The following is an 18,853-nucleotide window of genomic DNA, read 5'->3' as shown; positions in this document are numbered from 1 at the left end:
ACACTCAAGAAGCTCAACACCATCCAGGACAAAGCAGCCTGCTTGATCGACACCTTGTCCACCAGACTAAACATTCACTCCCTCCACCGTCGATGCGAGGGGACACAAGTTCAAAGTGAGGGGCAGGAGGTTTGGGGGGAATGTGAGGAAAAACGTTTTTACCCAGAGTGTGGTGACGGTCTGGAATGAGCTGCCTGGGAGGGTGGTGGAGTCGGGTTGCCTCACATCCTTTAAAAAGTACCTGGATGAGCACTTGGCACGTCATAACATTCAAGGCTATGGGCCAAGTGCTGGTAAATGAGATTAGGTAGGTCAGGTGTTTCTCACATGTCGGTGCAGACTCGATGGGCCGAAGGGACTCTTCTGCATTATGTGATTCTGTGATGCACAGTGCCAGCAGTATGTACTATATACAAGGTGCATTGCAGCAACTCATCTAGGCTCCTTCAGCAGTTCCTTCCAAACCAATGATCTGTCACCTAGAAGGACAAAAGCAGCAGACACATGGGAACACCTCCACCTGCAAGTTCCCCTCCAAGTCAAACACCATCCTGACTTGGAACGATATCGCCATTTCTTCAATGTCGCTAGATCAAAATTCTGGAACTCCTTTCCTAACAGCACTGTGGGTGCACCTACACCTTATGGACTACAGCAGTTCAAGAAAGCGGATCACCACCACCTTCTCAAAGGCATTTAAGGGTCGGCACAAATACTGGCCACGAAAGAATAAAATAAAAGTGGTCTAACTGATCAACTACAATATTCTTACTTAACCCAAGAGGTGCTTGTTGTTGCACCCCAACTAAGAAGCAATGTTGGCAATATGCTCATCAAGTGAGATATGAACTGTCAGCACACTACACATACACAATTAAGTTACAAAGGAAATTTCTATATCCTCATCCAGCTGTCTCTGCTTCTCTTCCTCAAACTTCTCTTGAGAAAATGGGGAAGTCTCTCAGCCCTTCTGCAATAGAATCACTTGTCTAAGGCAACTCAGTCAAAGCCACAGAACCCACAAGTGCCCCAGTATCCACCAGTGCCTTGGCCACTACTGGGACTGAATCCTTCAAGATTATGCTTGCCATGGTTTGGTGCCTAGAGGGGAGGGATTCTTTACAAAGTTGTGTGTGTGTCCAGGCAGATTTGCAGTGCTGAGAATATATAAAAGATGATCTTGAAAAAATCCTACAAAACAAGACTTTGTTCTTTCTCGTATAAGAAATATGCTTATGTCAGTGGTTTAGTTTTAATTTGCTGTAGTTTAATGTTAAGAGTCAACCTACTTAAGTGTTAGTTCTGGAACAACAGAATTTGCTTTAGGTGGCACCACACACAGAGTTGGATTTCATGGGGTGCTGTGGTCACTGCCATCCCCAGGCTAAAAAGTCAGTGGCGAGCCGGGCAGTAACTTAACACAGGGGGCAGCGTTAATTGTTTTAAGGTGAGACTGCCACCCCTGTCTCAGAAGGAAGTCCCGCCTTAGAGAACTGCAGACCAATCGGATGGATGGCAGCTCTGTAGTCACAGCAGCGCCAGGTAGGAATAGTGGCCACTGCTGGGGTCATAGGCAGTCTTGACGAAAAGAAGCCCGGACTCAGAGGTTAGTCCGGGGTATTGTGGGGGCTGGGCTGGCAGTGCCCACGATGGGAGTGAGGGGTGTGGGGGGCTGAGTTTGAGAGGTGGGGGCTGACAGTAAAGGGGGAAGTAGGGTGCCTTTGATGGGCATAGGGGAGCAGCAAAGGAGGTTCTCCCCACACTTGCCCGAAACCAGCCTGCCTGTCTAAAGCTGCCGGGCTTCCTGCATAGTGTGCGCCTCTCCCATTGTGGGTAAAATACCGGTGGGGGCAACATGAGGCCCTTAGTGACCATTAATTGGCTACTTAAAGGCCTTAATAGGCCCAAAGGCAGGTGGGTCACTTGACGCCTCCACCGCCAAACCACTCCCCGCCCTGTAAATTTTTACAAGCCACCCACCTTCAAATCTGCCTGTGGGGGAGCATAAAAGCTAGCCTACTGTATCAGCATTTGGAAGCAATGGAAGTGCCTGAATGCCATTTGGACAACATGGTCTCTTCCCTAGAGTCATACTATAGAACTACAGAACCATACAGCAAATCCAAAGGTTGGGCCAATGCTGGAAATCGATGAACATGGTTCAGAAGTTCCCAAATTTTCCCCAGCCATATAACCTAACAAGGTATGCAGCTCAGCTGGTACATTTTGCCTAAATGCTGCTGAAACATTCCCTGCCACACTCAGTTCTCTGTCTGGCTGGAGAGGGGATGAGTACTGAATTCTAAGGTCTCTTGATACCAAGAGATAATCGAGTTTCAACATTTTTTTAGCCAGGATAATTTCCCAGCCAAAAAAACACATCAAACTTCTATGCTGGATTTTGAGTGGAGCACAGTTTGAAGAGTTGTTCGACAATAGATGACAGTAAAAACAGATAATGTGAATTGGTCACCAATAAGGATTGTGACATCCAATATAGATTTTAAAACATACATTTCTAAAAGTGGTAAGGCATAGAATGCTAAAAGACATTGAACTTTACCTGTAGTAACTGCTTTCCGTGTTTGTATCCCCGTGCTTTCTTGATTTTCCTGCCCTTTGTGTAAAGGTATTTCAGAATCCTTCTCATTTTTGAACTTCTTCCTACTGGTTTTTATTTGTGTCTTGATCGTAGAGTTTTGCTTATTACTATTTTTACAATTCCTATCAGTCTCTGCTATACAACTCAAGTCATGTGGTTCCAATCTTTCCTGTTCACCCACTTCAGTTATCAAGCTGTCAGTCCTTCCCACCTCACTCTCTTCTTTGGTCTCTTTATCCTCCGTTGTAAACAGCTCCTGACCCCTTGAATTATTTGCTTTTACATCATCTTCCACTTCCTCATGCATACGCTGACTTTCCTCCAATGTACTGTCCGTCTGGTCACAGGTCACATGTACAGATGAGCCACAGAAACTTTCTGCAATACATAAATTAAAAACTCCTTTGTAATGTATAAAAACATTTTAATCTTCCTGGGGTTTTAGATTATATTGCTATAATCTGCAGCTGTCTATAACCAAGTTATTTTCCTGTGACTTTGCAACCACGTCAAATGCCCTTAAGGATATTGATGCTGTTTCATTGCATTGTTTTTCATGACCAGCTGCCTCTGCAACCTTTTAATCAACTCACCTGGAAATCAAACAGACTTTATGGTCCCAATTTTCTCCCCTTCTCTCTAAAGGTGCCAGCTCTTGCTTGGGTATGATTTCACAGGTGCCAGCAGCCTTCCAACACCTTTCCCAAATGTCCATGTGAGCCTGGAGAGTGAATGTTGGCAAGTATAGGTAAAGGCAGAGGGAAATTCATTCTGTAGTTCACCTCACTGGAAACTTGTCATAAAGGCAATAAGGGCCCCAAATTCCAGGGTCCTCCTGCATTGGGGCAGGATTTTTAGCTGCCTGTACCCTGGAGTTGGATCCATCCCTAATTGGGATTTAAGACCAAGTACCGTCTTCAGGTGAAGCAGGATTAGTGAGCTCAGTATAACTGGACTAGGGCATGCAGATGTAAATCAATCCCTAAATTTAAAATTTTCAGTGCTGACATACTGGAAATTACCTAGGTAAATTTGTAACATTATTATTACATCTTCGGAGCAGCTTGGCTTTCAGAAGTATTCCTGTAAACAATGAATTTTGTGATTTGATCCTGAATGCGTATTTGTGTGTCTGCCTCTCTCACAAACACACATACGCACGCGCGCATACAGCTATAGGACAGAAGAAACAATCCGTTTATTATTAACAAAATACAGCAGCAATTATAGCTTTCAAAATTCAACAATGTTCATTTTTTTGAAACACAAATTTGAAAGAAAGACATTCTCTCTCTTCATCTGTGTCTCAGGTGGCCATTTCTAACTATGGCCCAAAGTGAATGTGAAGCCAGTAAACTTGTTATGCCACCTATCCAAAACCAGTGCTGGAAGCACAAAACATTTTCCATTTCAGCCTCATCAGCATAATTAGAATAAATGGTTGAGTGTTCAATGTGCGCTAGTGGAAGCTTGCCACACCACAGGAAAGGGAATCTGCCAGCTCTGTGAGAAATTTGAGTTGGAAAACAGCGCCAAAAGGGGCAGGGGTACATTAACCTGTGGCTAGCAGTGAGCTACACTGTTCTTAAAGAGCATCCATCGCCCACAAAGATGTACCAAACCGTTTTTGGAGTGACTTCCAGTGGTCCCTATAAAGGCTACTGGTTAAACTGTTTATCACCTGGTACAAATAAGAACTTACAATTTATGTAGGACTGTGGTTTGCAAATCAAAGCAGCCTACCACCAATTTTGGGAGGGCATTCTGTGTACCCATTTACAGGAGAATTAAGGGGGATTTGGACATAAGAGGCAACTGAGGTGCACCCTTCTGATATTCCGCTGCTTGCTTTTCAGCTGAGAAATGGACAAGCAGTAGTTGGAATCTGACATCTATTAGCAATTAGGATGCTTACATTTTTTAACTGGCAGCACAATAATTAGAGGTTAATGCCTTCAAAATTCATTGCCTCAATTTTAATTCTACCTCTCTCTTTTTTAAGTGGATCATTAAAATCTACCACTTTGACCAAGCTATTGGTCACCTACCCTAATATCTCATGCAGCCTGGGGTCAAATACTGTCTGATAACGCTTCTATGAAGTGCCTCAGGATGTTAGTGGAACTATATAAATGCAAGGTGTTGTTGATTAGCTTTTTTAAAAATAATACAATTAAGAAAGACAGTAGGGAATTTTAAACACTCTCTAGTCTCCAGGAAAGGAATATCTCCATTTCCCACGCTAACCTTCATTTTAACCTTCTTGGTTTTGTACTGGATGAGGTATATTAATGCAAATCGCAGTCCCATGATGCACATAGGGCTCTGATGACACTGCAATACACTCCCAATCAGGGTGTTCACTGTGGTCACCCATCAGGTAACACTGAGAAGCCGGTCTGGCTCTCCAATATTCTTCTAAAAATTGGTGCCTACTTTTCATATGGCCCATTTCTACATCCCCTTCACCAGCTGGTAGCTGCTTTCCACCAAGATGGGTGAGAGCTGACTGCCAGCATTCAAATGAGATCCAAAAGTTAAAATCTACCTGTCCTTCAACAAACACACCCATATGGGGTTAACTCCTGCTAATTTCCTGCAAAGAGCCGCTAAGTTCAAAGAATACAGATTCGGAAAATAATGACACATTTATATTGCTGCGATATAGTGATGCAGTGCAAGTGTTGATGGCTTACTTTAGCGGCACGTTCATAAATAAGCTTACATTGTCGAACGACCATATATCTTCAATATGAAGATTGCGTATCCATGGGTGGTGTATCCATGGGATCCCCTCTAGGTCTATCGCTCGTTAATGTTTTTGCTGGCTTTCACGAGAAAAGCATTTTTCATGAAATAAGCCCTAACCTCCTACCTTCTACATATTTCCGATATGCTCCATCCCACACTCAAATTCACTTTTGAGATGGAGCAGTCTAACACGCTCCTTTTCCTCGACATGCTAGTTCAGAAATCTGCTAGTGGGTTCTCCACTGCTGTCTACCTTCACTGGTCAATATACACTTTGTAAGTCAGATAGCTCCACGTACTATTATATATAGCTATAATCTTGTAAATAGAACCCTAGCCATTTGCTTGCTCACTTTGCAATTATGATGCAGAAAAGAGCACATCAAAGCTATCTTGCAGGACAGTGGCTATTCTGGTCAGATCACTGGTCGCTGTGCATCATGTAAACTCCCAAATGGGCCAAAGGCTGCCACTTTTGGACCTGTAAAGTGCCCAGTTTACCTCAAATTACCCTAGAAAGTCAAGGTGTCTAAAAAATTTGAATAGGTTAAGTAAGCCATCTCACGTTGTTCCTATGCAGCGGCTACACGCATGGTATTTTCTGCCAATAGAATGGCGTCATCAGTCCAAAAAGACGTTCTGCCTACCACACAATTGAGCGACACAAATATGGATTTCAGTGCCAGTGTTCCAACGATTGGCTGATCGAATCAAACAGCATGTTCCTTTTGTTGCTCATAATAGGCAGAGTGCAGACCATACTCAACCAGTCCATGCTTGCAAAACCCAAAACAAAATGTCTATTGTTAGGTGTGATTCCGTGATTGGGCAGCAGGTGCTGAACAATCCCGAGTGCGCTAATAGTTACACTAACAAGCAATTTAAAATAATCAGTCATGCTTATAATGTGGCTCACTTATACTTGCTAGAAGCAACATATATTCTGATGCAGGGACCTGTTCCCTGCAAACAGAAGGAATATGTTCAAGTTTTGCACTTTAAAAAAAATTCTCCAGGAGCTTGGAGAGCCTATTGTTCCCCGTTGCTTTCACCATGACAACACCTCGGCCAATCAGAGTGGACTTGCCAACCAATCAGCACCCTTTTCTCCTGTAGTATAAGTTGTGATCGTTTGAAATTTGGCATTCTTGGATTTGTCCTGATGAGTGAAAAGCTTCGGCAATATGTCTCTCTTTTCAGCAACATTCATGTTGTTTTTGCTACATGCTTCCCTGATTACCATATTTAGACATCCCCCTATATTTCATCACAACCAAGTCAGTAGGTAATGGCTACCTAGTCTTGCATCCATAATATGGTCTACAGGGCTGAACTGTCGCCCCGTTGGGGGTGAAGTTCAAGCTTGGGTGCGCACAGGCACGCTTCTGATCGGTGCCCCTAATCGGGGGTGCGGCGCCATTTTATGTGGGTGGGCCAATTAAGGCCAGCCCTGTGTGAGGTCCGCTATGCGCTCCCTGTGCAGGCAGGGGTTTACCAAAATTGAGAGTGCGCTCTTTCGCGCATGCACACAAAAGAGCGCACTCATCTCCCTGAGGCTAAGTGCAGCCTCAGGGAGATCGGATCAAAATGTAAAAAACCTAAAACTAGAAAAGTAAAATTTCCCTAACGTGTCCCCTCATGTGACATTGTCACATGACTTGGGACATGTCCATAATTTTCACAAAAACTTTATTAAAATGTTTTAAAACTTACATGAAACCTCATCCTGCCCGTGGATGAGATTTCATGCATTTTCTAGTTCGCACCTGGGCTCCTGGCCTGCCCGCCAACCTTGAGGTTGGGCAGGCAGGTCCTTTAATTACTTAATTGCTTGTGTCAATGGTCTCAATTGGCCATTGACAGGTCGGCGGGTGCATAGCTGATTTTGCTGTGCCCCCGCCTTTCTGAAAATTTAAATGGGGCGCGGTGACGTCGGGAGTTCCCCCCGACATCATCCCGCGTCATTTTACGTGTCAGTGAGCGGGCCCCACCCCCGCTCGCCGATGTGCAAAATCCTGCCCACAATGTTTCTACTGCCTAATCACTCTTACTGCTATAATTGCATCTATCTCAAAATTGCAGCTTCTTGTCCTTTCCCATTTTCTCTGTCTCTCTAAAGATGCAATAGCCTGGAAGATTTAGCCCAAATATAAAGCCCAAAACAGATCTAATAAAATACTACCTTATGTGTCTTCTCATGAGCCGAAAGAGGCAGCCATTGATATAATCTACAATATAACTTACGTACTTTGCTACAATAGCATATAATGTCCCAAGTGTTGTAATTTTTATTATGAGAACAAAGCTGCCAATACCATACCTGTTGTGGTGTCCACATATTTCTGTGAAAATTTCTCTACAATATGGATCAAGAGTATTCTAGTGATTCTTGCCTGGTCTTGCACAATTACTACTTGAAGAAATGTTTACTCACCTGACTGACTACGAGTTCTGGTTTTCAGCACCACTGGAATGAAGTCCTTAAAACTATTTTTCCCTTTTCTTAGAGAAAGATCTGGGGGAAGAAGGAAGCAGAAGCAAAAACTAAATGAAACGAAAACATTTTCAGATTTCATGCAATAATTAACCTCTTCAAGCTCTTTTATGCTTATCAAGGTAAGGGATGTTAGTGCTGGGGAATGGAACATTTCGCGTTCTATCACCGAAGTATCATCTCCCCAGGGCATGTACAGCAGAGCTAGGTGCCAAGTAAAGCTGCTATTGCGCTGCCTCAGAAATGCACGCTAAATCCAACCTCAAAGTTGTACCCTACTGAATTTTTCCATTTTTCATACTGTGTTGAGCTGGTGATTAAAATGAGAAAGCAAGTTAGAGCCAAATTTCCTTGGTGACTAATTTTAGAATTGAGGATAAAATTCAAGACAAAGAGATGAGACTAAGAGTAAAATTATGCGTAGAGTTTAAAGAACACAGGCGTTGGTATAGATTCTGGAAATTGAGGCAGACATATGAAGTCTCAGATGTAATTCAAGCAATTGTTAATTATTTTTTTGTCTGTAGTTTATCCAAAACTGAAACTAACATATGTCCAGAAATTATGATTAAAAAAGACTGAACTAAAATTAGCAATAAACCTCTTCTGAAGATTATATAGAGCATCATTTTTTAGCTCAGTGTGTGGGCACGCGCCCGACACACTCGAACATAAAATAGAGCTTGATGACATCAGGCAAGCGTTCCAACATCGTTGCACACTCGCGTGATATTTCGGTCAGCGAGCGCATGCCCACCAACAATTAAGAGGGCTATTAAGCCCATTAACAGCACAATTAACTGGGATTTTTTGCTGCCTGGCCAACCTTATGGTTGTCAGGTGGGCAAATCGGCCAGGCGGCCTTTGTATTTTTCAGGAAACCTCATCCAAGGGTGGGATGAGGTTTCTGTCATTAAATAAAATAAAAATAAAAATCGTTGGACATAATTCTAATGTTACATATATTGAGGTGACTGTTTCTGATGTGTGGGCATTTTTTCCTGGTTTTTAAAATCTTTATATTTTGTATTTAAATTCTTCAGCTCCCTAAGGCAGCTCTCTATCTTCAGGGAGCTTTCATTCCATGCTCCCCCTGCTCGTGCTGACTTCAGCGCACGCCCTCCTCCCACCCCCAACCCAGGCAGCGCCAATCATATCAGTGCATGCTTCACACTGGCTGGCTGTTAATTGGCCAGCCAGCGCAAAATCGTGGTCGGGGGCCGATTGTTGTCAGCAGTCCATTTCCCGACCGCTCCTGGGCCTGCCAATCATGCTTGCCTGCCGAGCTGAAAATTCTACCCTAGGAATTTACAGTATAGAAACAGGTCACTCAACTCAACTGGTCTCTGCCAGTATTTACACTCCACACCTTTCCATTCCTTTCTCGCGTGTGCATTAATTTAGTTTCCCCTTAAATGTATCTATGCTAGCCATCTTAACTACTCCATATGATAGCAAAATCCACATTCTGACCACTCTCTGGATAAGGAATTTTCTCCTGATATTTATAGTTTTGGATTCACCCACAAGTGGAAACACCTTCACTACATCTACCCTATTAAACCCAATCATAATTTTAAAGATCTCTCTTAGTTCACCCCTCAAATTTTCTTTTTTCTAGAGAAAGTAGCCCAACTCGCTCAGTCTTTCTTGATAATTATAAATCTCTTCATTCTGGTATCATCATTGTAATTTTTTCGACGCCTTCTCCAGTGCCTTTTTAACCTTTTTTGTAATGTTGAATTATAGAATGATGCAGACAAGAACGTTGTTCAACATATTGTACCTGTGGCAGAGACCAGGGGCTGGATTTTATACGCTCCCACTAGGTAAAATATGTTGACTGGCTAGCCTGCCACCATTCTGCCCACCCCTGAATTGACCTGCATAATATGCTAGGTGGGCAGGTGCCTAATTCAGCAGTCCACCTGCCACGTGTAAATAAATATTAAACGTTCATTAGTTCAAACAGATTGGCCAGCAGCTCCTGAGGGCAGGACTTCCTCCCACTGAGGGGCAGAAGTCCCACACTCAACCACTTCTATCTGTCCGCAGCATGTTATGGCTGTGGGGCGGGCTTCTTCAGGGTATGTTGGCTTCCAACTGACTTTTCTTTCGGGTGAGTGAGCAGTCCACCCCCATAAAATGCAGCCCCAGAACTGTACACAATACTGTACAACAACCAGTATTTACACAGCATCTTTAACATAATAAAACATACTGAAGCATTTCACAGGGGCATTAGAAAGCAAAATCTGACATCAAGCTACATAAAGTGATATTAGGGCAGATGGCCAAAAGCTTTGTCAAAAAGGTAAATTTTATGGTACATCTTAATGGAGGAAAATGAGGAAGTGACAGAGAGGGAGGGAACTCTAGAGCTTAGGGACTAGGCAGCTGAAAACAAGGTCACCAGTGGTAGTGCAATTAAAATTGGGGATGCTCAAGAGGCCAGAATTAGTTGAATGCAGGTATTTGAGGGTTGTGGGTCTGGAAGAGATAACAGAAATAGAGTGGTGAGTAAACAAATCTAAGTGTGGTTTAGCCAGGGTTCAATATATTTCTAAAATACTCCTCCCATTTTTCAATTTTTATTTCTCTAGAAATGAACCCCAGTGTTTTGACTGAATTTTTAATCGCCTTGTTCATCTTTGGGAAGAAAATTCCCCTGTCGGGGGGTCTGGGAAAGAGTGCAGGAGCGGGCGCACCTCCGATCGGCGCCCCCAATCGAGCGAGGAATGCGCTCCCTGTGCGGGCAGGGGGGATTCCCTCTGCTGGGAGTGCGCTCTTTCGCGCATGTGCGCGAAAGAGCGCACTCATCTCTTTGAGGCTAAGTGCTGCCTCAGGGAGATTGGCGCTAAATTTAAAAATGGTAAAAGGTGCAAGAACAAAATTTCCTTGACATGTCCCCTCATGTGATACTGTCACATGAATTGGGACATGTCCATTACTTTAAATCATACATTTATTAAATTTTTTAAAATCCTCATGAAACCTCATCCCACCCGTGGATGAGGTTTCATGCTTTATCTGAAGCCCACCAGGGCTCCCGGCCTGCCCGCCAACCCTAAGATTGGACGGGCAGGTCCATTAATGAGGTTAATGACTTTGTCAATGGCCTCAACAGGCTGTTGACAGATCGGCGGGCGCACAGCTGATTTGGCTGCTCCCCTGCCGACCTGAAAATTGAAATGATGCAGGGTGGCGTCGGGTGTTCCGCCCGATGCCATCCCGCGTCGGCGAGCGGGCCTGCCCCCTGCTCGCCGACCTAAGGATCCTGCCCAATGTTGCTCCTTTCAATGATTTGGGAATCTGTACCACTAGATCATTTCCTCCTCTATCCCATTCAGATTCAATTTTCCAAGGACTATGTACCCAACTTGAAGTCCAGAGGCAAGACTAAAACTAAATTTAAAAATGATTTCTCTGACTAATATGTTGCCCTACACACAATTCTTGTGGCTTTCTTTGAAAGACTGTCAAATTAATGCCAAATTTGACACCCCCAGGCCAGTCTTGGAGTGCTTAACTAACAATCCCAGGGCTTAAAAGTGCCACTGGAGAAGCTTACAGCCCAAATTACAAGCCTTTCAGCTATTTCTCTACTTTCGAGCATTTCCTCCTGTCTGTAGCCAGAGTGCACCTCCCCTTTGAGGTGTTTTGGCTGCCTTTAAATAGTGTCAATGAAACCCAATTTCCTACCACCTACAAATAGGCACGCGAGCAATAATAAGCATGAGTAGCACTGGCAACATGCAGGTGAACGATAACAAGCCACCAACACAAGTTTCACATGGTCCCCATGCCCAAATGAACAGGTGCACAACCCACAGACATGCACGCCCATTTGCAGCACGATCACATTTCTAGCTGACCATGTCACTTTTGGATCAATGCACATTGGAACTACTCACATCTGTGAAACAGTGGCAGTATAATTGAAGTCGAAGTAATACTGAAATTCCAATACACTTTTAACACCATAGATTTTTTATTTTAAAAAGCTGGACATAAAATAACATTTCAATATGATCTATTGCAGTTCTATTCCTGCCTGATTCAAAACTGACCACCATATTGAAAATCTACTGAACAAGCACTTAGGTAGAATAAAAGATACTCACATACTGAGTGGAAAGACAACATTAATCAAACTGTGCCGCTTTCATTCACCCCCTAGAAACCTGCTCAACAGAGCTCTCAGAATCAGTTAGCTATCCACTTTTTTTAGTTAAGCAATAATAAAGTGTGGGTGGGTGTTCTGTACAAGGAGTTACAATATATGAGTAAAGGCTGGAGTTTCCTAACTTTTTCAAGGACAGATATCAAAATAAATACTGCCTAGCCTGAATCAAAGTAGGAAAGGGATTAGGGACAGAAAGGGAACTTTTTTTTTTAAAGGCCAGGATTTCCCGGTCTGTGAGTGAGGGGCGGGGCCCACTCGCTGACACGTAAAATGACGCGAGATGACGTCGGGCGGAACTCTCAACTTCACCCCGCATCATTTCAATTTTCAGGCGGGCGGGGGCTCAGCAGAATAAGCTGTGTGCCCACCGATCTGTCAATGGCCAATTGAGGCCATTGACAAAGTAATTAAAGTACTTAATGGACCTGCCCGTCCAGCCTTAAGGTTGGCGGGCAGGCCAGGAGCCCTGGCAGGCATTGGAAAAAGCACGAACCCTCATCCACGGGCGGGGCGAGGTTCCATGTAGGTTTTAAAATTTTTAATAGAAGTGTCAATGAAAGTGAAGGGCATGTCCCAACTCATGTGACAGTGTCACATGAGGGCACATGTCAGGGGAATTTTTTTTTTCTATTGTTAACATTTTTAAATTTGGCACCGATCTCCCTGAGGCAGCACTTAGCCTCAGGGAGATGAGTGCGCTCTTTCGCGTGCATGTGCGAAAGAACGCACTCTCGGTTTAAGGATTCCGCCCCCCGCCCGCACAGGTAGCGCATAGCACTTCCTTGCAGATGTCACGTTGGGCGGGCCAATTAAGGCCCGCCCATGTAAAATGGCAGCACACCCCCGATTGGGGGCATCGATCGGAGGCATGCCTCCATGCACTCGCTCCTAAACCTCCCCCCAATAGCGGGGGAAAATTCTGCCTAAAGAGGCCAACATCAACAACTTGTATTTGCATAGCATCTTTAACATTGTAAAATGCCCAACGATGTTTCACAGGAGTAAACAAAATTTGATACTGAGCCATGTAAGGAGGTATTGGGACAGGCTACCATAAGTTTGGTCAAGTAGGTAGGTTTTAAGGAGTATGTTAAAGAAAGGGAGCGATGAAGGGAGGTGGACAATTTTACAGAAGGGAATACCAGAACTGAGGCCCAGGCATTGGAGGCATGGCTGCAAATTGTAGAGAAATTAACACTAGCATGCACAAGAGGGCAGAATTGGAAGAACACAGATCTTGTAAGGTTTTAGGGCTGGAAGAGGTTAGAGATAAGGGAATTAAAAAACAAAGATGAGAATTTTAAAATCAAAGCATGCTGGACCAGGAGCCAATGTAAGTATAGGGATGATGAATGAATGGGATTTGTGAAAGTCAGGATACAGGCAACAGACTTTTGGTTGATCCCAAGTGTTTAGAGGGTTGAAGATGGGAGGCCGACCAGGAGAGCAATGTAATTGTCAAGTCATAGGTAACAAAGGCAAAGGTGAGGATATCCACAGCAGAGAAAGATTAGAAGTGGGGAAGGGAGAGAGACAAATGAGTGAGACAGAGAAAGAGTGGGAGGAGAGAGAAAAAGAGAGATCAAGAGATAGGGAAATTAGGAGGGGAAAGAGAGAGAGAGATTAACGAAATTGAGACATTATGAAGACAGAGATCAGTGAGGGACAAGTGAGAGTTTGGGGAAGAAATAAGACCTTAAGATGTAGAAGCAGCAGTAGGCCATTCGGCCCATCGAGTCTGCCCTGCCATTCAATGAGATCATGGCTGATCTGATAATCCTCAACTCCACTTTCCTGCCTTTTCCCCATAACTCTCGGTTCCCTTACTGAAATGTCAAACTCAACCTTGAATATACTTAATGACCCAGCCTCTGCAGTAAAGAATTCCACAGATTCACTACCCTCAGAAGAAATTCCTCCTCATCTCTGTCTTAAATGAGATTATGCCCTCTGGTCCTTGACTCTCCCACAAGGGGAAACAACCTCTCAGCAACTACCCTGTCAAGTCCCCTAAGAATCCTATGGGAAGAATTTTTAGCTTGGCGGGCAGTTGCACGCCTGACCCGACTGAGCGTGAAATGATGCGCGTTGACATCGGCTGAGCGTGCCAACATCAACGCGTAGTCGCGTGATAGTTCGGTCGGCGGGCACGCGCCGAAGGCCTATTAAGGCCATTAAGTTATCAATTGCCCTGAATTTTTCACTGCCCATTCAGCCTAACAGTTGATGGGTAGACGAAAAGGCCAAGTGGTCTTTGCATTTTTTTGGAAATCTCATCCATGAGTGAGATGAGGTTTCCAAAAGCAAATACAAATGAAACAAAAACTTTAATTTTTAATTAAAAACATGTCCCTGCACATGTGACAGAGTCATATGAGGGGACGTTTTATTAATTTTTTCCGCTGTTTAATAATTTTTTCAATATATTCTTCACCTCCCTGAGGCAGCTCTGTGCCTCAGGAAGATTATTCAGCACTCTTTTGCACGCATGCGCGAAGTATGCGCTGGCCTGCTCACCCTCCCCCCGCCTGCACAGGCAGCGCTCAGCACTGCCGCTTGCGCATCACGCTGGGCGGGCCTTAATTGGCTCACTACCGTGAAATCGCAGTGCACTGTCACTCGTGGGCGGCGTTTGGCTTCCTGACTGCCCTCGCCGATCCCACATGCCAGGGGCAAAATTCTGCTCTATATGTTCCAATAAAGTCGCCTCTCATTTTTCTAAACTCCAATGAGTACAGGCCCAACCTACTCAACCTCTCCTAATAAGAAAATCCCCCCCATACCCTGGATCAACCTAGTGAACCTTCTCTGGACTGCCTCCAATGCCAGTATATCTTTCCTTAGATAAGGGGACCAAAACTGTTCACAGTATTCTAGGTGTGGTCTAACTAGTGTCTTGTATAGTTTTAGAAAGACTTCCCTATAGAGATTGAGACACAGCAAAGTCATGACAGAATGAGTAAGACACAAAGATCAAATAATGAGGGTCATTTGGAAACATGCATAATTATTGCCTGCCTCACTTATAAACAATTGCATGTGCACATAAACACACAGACCCTCTCTCTGAAAAGCAGCTGAATGGTAGAAGAGTCCTGATGTAATTTTTCCCATGAAGGGAAGACAAAGCTTTCTATCCTTTACCAGACCATCCAATGTATCTTGGAATGACAGGCAGTCAGTGAAACCCTGCTCCCTGCCGTTTTTCAGAGAATTCTGCTAGACTCCTGCCAGAGTTATGCTGGGAGTTCAGCTGTAAATCTAAGGCAATCCAGGGCCAGAATGATCTGATGCTGCAACTAATAGTTTGGCTGTAAACTGATAAAACTTCACCCAATGTAGCAACCTCTATACCCTGTAACAGCTTATCTTGGTCGCATATTCAAAAGGTTGCAAGAGAATTATGGAGGAGGAAGATCATTCAGTCCAGCTTAGTTCATTTATCCAGAGAGATCCCAACACTGCCTACAATATAGTTAAATTGTTTTTCAAAATTATTTTAGTGTCTTGCCTCTACTATTCCATCAGAAAATTCATTACAAGTGTTGATCACTCTTTTTGTGATGAAAAATGTCCTTCTACAAATCTTAGAATTTCTATCTAATAGCTTGAACTCATGTTTCCTAGTTCTACTTCTACTGCTTAATTTAAAATAATAATACTGGGTTAACGGTTACAATCTTATACACCTGTGAAAGATCATCTCTCAAATATCTCCTATTTAGGCTGAAAAGTCCACCTTTCTCCTATCTTTCCTCATAGCTCAAATAACACTGAGGGTCTGCCTAGGCATTTTCTCTGCAATGTCTCTTACATGTGTCGAGGACACCATAAAGTTTGAACATTATCATCTCTGACCTATATTCTGCTGCTTTGGCTATGTTATTTAACATCCTATTAGGTCTTCTGGGTTGTTGTTCTGCACTGATTATATATTTGTCATTAAGCATGTTTAAAGGCATCTAGAATCTTAATACTTTAAAAACCTCAAGCCCAGTTCTAACCTGCCCACTTTTCAGTTTAAGGGAGGCAGGACAGGTGCAGGCAACTAATCTGCTCCCAGAAGCTGAGTTGATAATTTAAATATCTTAACGAGGCTGCGGAAGACTTGTGGTGCAATGGGTAGTCTGTGTTCTGAGCTAGAAGCTCTGGGTTAAAGCTCCACTCCAGGACTTGATAGAAAGGTGTGTTCATAACATGGTAAAATGGTTTGAGTGTCAACTTGTAAATCCTTCCAACATTCACAAATGGCAGATGGTAAGAGCAGGAGATTTTCCTGGTCAGCCATGTGATGGAAAAAATTGAAGCATCTAGCATCATCATCCACAACTCCAGATTACAACATTCATGTAAAAGTGTATGTTGCCACAGCAACTCAGGCTCTTGGGAGGGGGTAGGAGCGTGCGGTGGTTGAGGCAGTTGGCTGGACAGCCGGTGTGGAACAAATTTGTGCCAACAGAATGGGGTTCCATCCCCGTTCCAGCTGGGGCGGATCTGGGACCTGCCTTCTTGGCCGATGTGCAGTGGAGGTCGTGGTGCTGTGGGTTGAAACTGCCTTTGGGCAGAAAACTCAAGAAAAAGAAGAATGAGGCCTTCTGATTTTACCTGATTTGGATGGTTCCCATTCTCCCAGGTTTGAGGAGATAAGAAGGAGCTATTCACACCTCCAGGGAAGCCACAACGAGTTTCTGTTTGCCCTCGTGGAAATGAAAATTGAATTTCAAATGTCTTCACATGTCTGGATATGTCTACCTGCAATCCACTTGGAGCCTTCTAAGCTTGAACACAGATCAGGTGACTTTTGGCAGCCATCTTTAAGGCTTCTTGTGTCCATTTAAAAGGAAGGTTTACTTTTTTTAAAAACAAAAATCCATAATATCGCAACTACACGTTCATGACAGCTGTCTCCTGTAATTCAACTGCCCCTTCTAGTTTGGCATAATTGTAAATTTGGTTACTTGCATTAAGTTTCTGAATCCATGTAAATTAGTAACATTAGTGGTCCCTCACCTCCCTGAGGCTGGGCAACCCACTCTGACATTCTACTTTGTTGAGAAATTGTTATTTCCTACCCTTATTTCCTACCCTCTACCCAGTTTCTCATCTGTACTTAGAGTTGATCTTGAATTCCCACAGCTTTTTGAGTTAATTAGTAGCCTTTTGTGTGGAACTTATCAAAAGCCTTTTGAAAGTCAAATGTCATGTTCCAGTATATAATGAACATTCAGTTAATACTTCAAAATTTTGAACACAGACTATTAAAATGGCCACTATGAATAGTGTGATCTTTGGGATTTTGAGCTCCAGACAGTCCTGAGTCCAAAGCGAATACCTAATTAAATATGGACATTCACAGCCATCTGGGGAATTCACACATCTCTTTGTTTAAGGATGGACCATCAACAAATAAATTATACCATTCCAGCCAGCCTGTATTTCTATTTCACCATGAACAAAAAAACCATCGAAACTCAATGTGTGTTAGATGAATATAAATCAACTCAATGTGTGTTAGATGAATATAAATCAATTCCATCGACCTTCCATTGTACTATAATGGTCTCTCATCCAAACTAGACTGGATGAATTTCAAGGTGTAATAAACAACAATGCCTTGAAAATGGAAGAAGGGCCTCCCCAAGCTGTTGCAACTTCGATTTCACCTGAGAACTAGCCTCCTGTAAATCCGACTACACAAAGCCTCACAGCTTACTGAGAACGCTCTGCTTTATAAGACCTTCACTTCAACTAAAGCATCAGCTCATCTAAGAATCTATATGCCCGCCATGAATGAGATGGAGACGATCATAAATTGTAATTATATTGTTTTATCTTCATCTGTATCTAATCCTTGTGTGTGAATTAATGTGTGTGAGGCAAGTGAGTGAGACGTCATGTTTTAAACCTCCAGGGCAAGTATGTGATAATAAATAATCTTTTTTTTTAAAAATTCACAAAGAGCTTGCTGCTAGGATTATTTAAATTGGGACAATCACTCTGAGGATAAGAAAACATACACCCCTTACATACAAACATACTGATCACGGGCAATAAGAAAACACACAAATTCTGTCCATGACACAAGATACATACATCATAAGGTTCATCAAAGCCCAATTGGGTTGTCACTTTTTGAACTGGCTTAAGGATCTTCTCCATCCAAATCTATGCTGATACTGTAAACTAGGTTATTATTATACAAATGATCCTCCTTTATCCCTGATAATCAATTCCATTACTTTATATGGAATGGAACTAGGACGAACGGTTATGTAGTTGTCAGGGCCGGATTTTGGAAAACAAGGTGGGGAGCTCAAGTCGGGAAATTTCTGGGTCCACCTTGATGAAAAGTAACCCAAAACTTGTGATATTTGCTTTGGGGACTGGTGGTGTGAGACGGAGTTGGGCCTGCTGACTCTGCAAATGGTCACAGGGGCTGGGCGAATGCCAAGAAGGGCTGGTTAGAAGGCCTGCCTCAGTTCTCTGGGACTTCTTCTCAGTTGTTTTACAAGTTGTTAGACCCCCTAGCCCTCACCTCAACTACCCTCCTTCCCATACCTTCCAAACCAACTCAATGCCAACTCATGCCCCCACCCACCTTCCATGGTTCCCCCCAAATGCTCCATGCCAACTCAGTATCAACTTATGTCACCCCCCATAGACCCTCATGCTGTACATGCCACCTCGGTAGGCACTCACCAGTTTGAACAATCAGTAGACCTCAGGAGCCATATGCAGATGAAAAGAAAGAATGAACTTCTAACAATCTAATCCAGCTCTCACTCCTACACACTTGGTAGTGAAAGCTCCCATTCATAAA

The 18,853-nt window shown here is 43.4% G+C and overlaps 1 protein-coding gene across 8 annotated transcripts in view; it reads right to left on the bottom strand.

Moving 5' to 3' along the window:
- LOC144683741 (BCL-6 corepressor-like protein 1) overlaps window positions 1–18,853 on the bottom strand; it is a 308,871-nt gene that overhangs the window by 81,480 nt on the left and 208,538 nt on the right. For all 8 annotated transcript variants that reach the window (XM_078547078.1, XM_078547081.1, XM_078547074.1 and 5 more), the window contains 2 exons: window positions 7,788–7,868; window positions 2,564–2,980 (listed from right to left, as the gene is read on the bottom strand). In XM_078547078.1, coding sequence (XP_078403204.1) covers window positions 2,564–2,980; window positions 7,788–7,868 — 498 coding nt within the window. The remainder of the gene's footprint in view (window positions 1–2,563; window positions 2,981–7,787; window positions 7,869–18,853) is intronic.

Source organism: Cetorhinus maximus, chromosome 8 (genome assembly GCF_964194155.1).
Source record: "Cetorhinus maximus chromosome 8, sCetMax3.hap1.1, whole genome shotgun sequence".
Lineage (NCBI taxonomy): Eukaryota > Metazoa > Chordata > Chondrichthyes > Lamniformes > Cetorhinidae > Cetorhinus > Cetorhinus maximus.
Note: the sequence above shows the minus strand (reverse complement) of the source record. Positions and strands in the feature narration are given on the sequence as shown.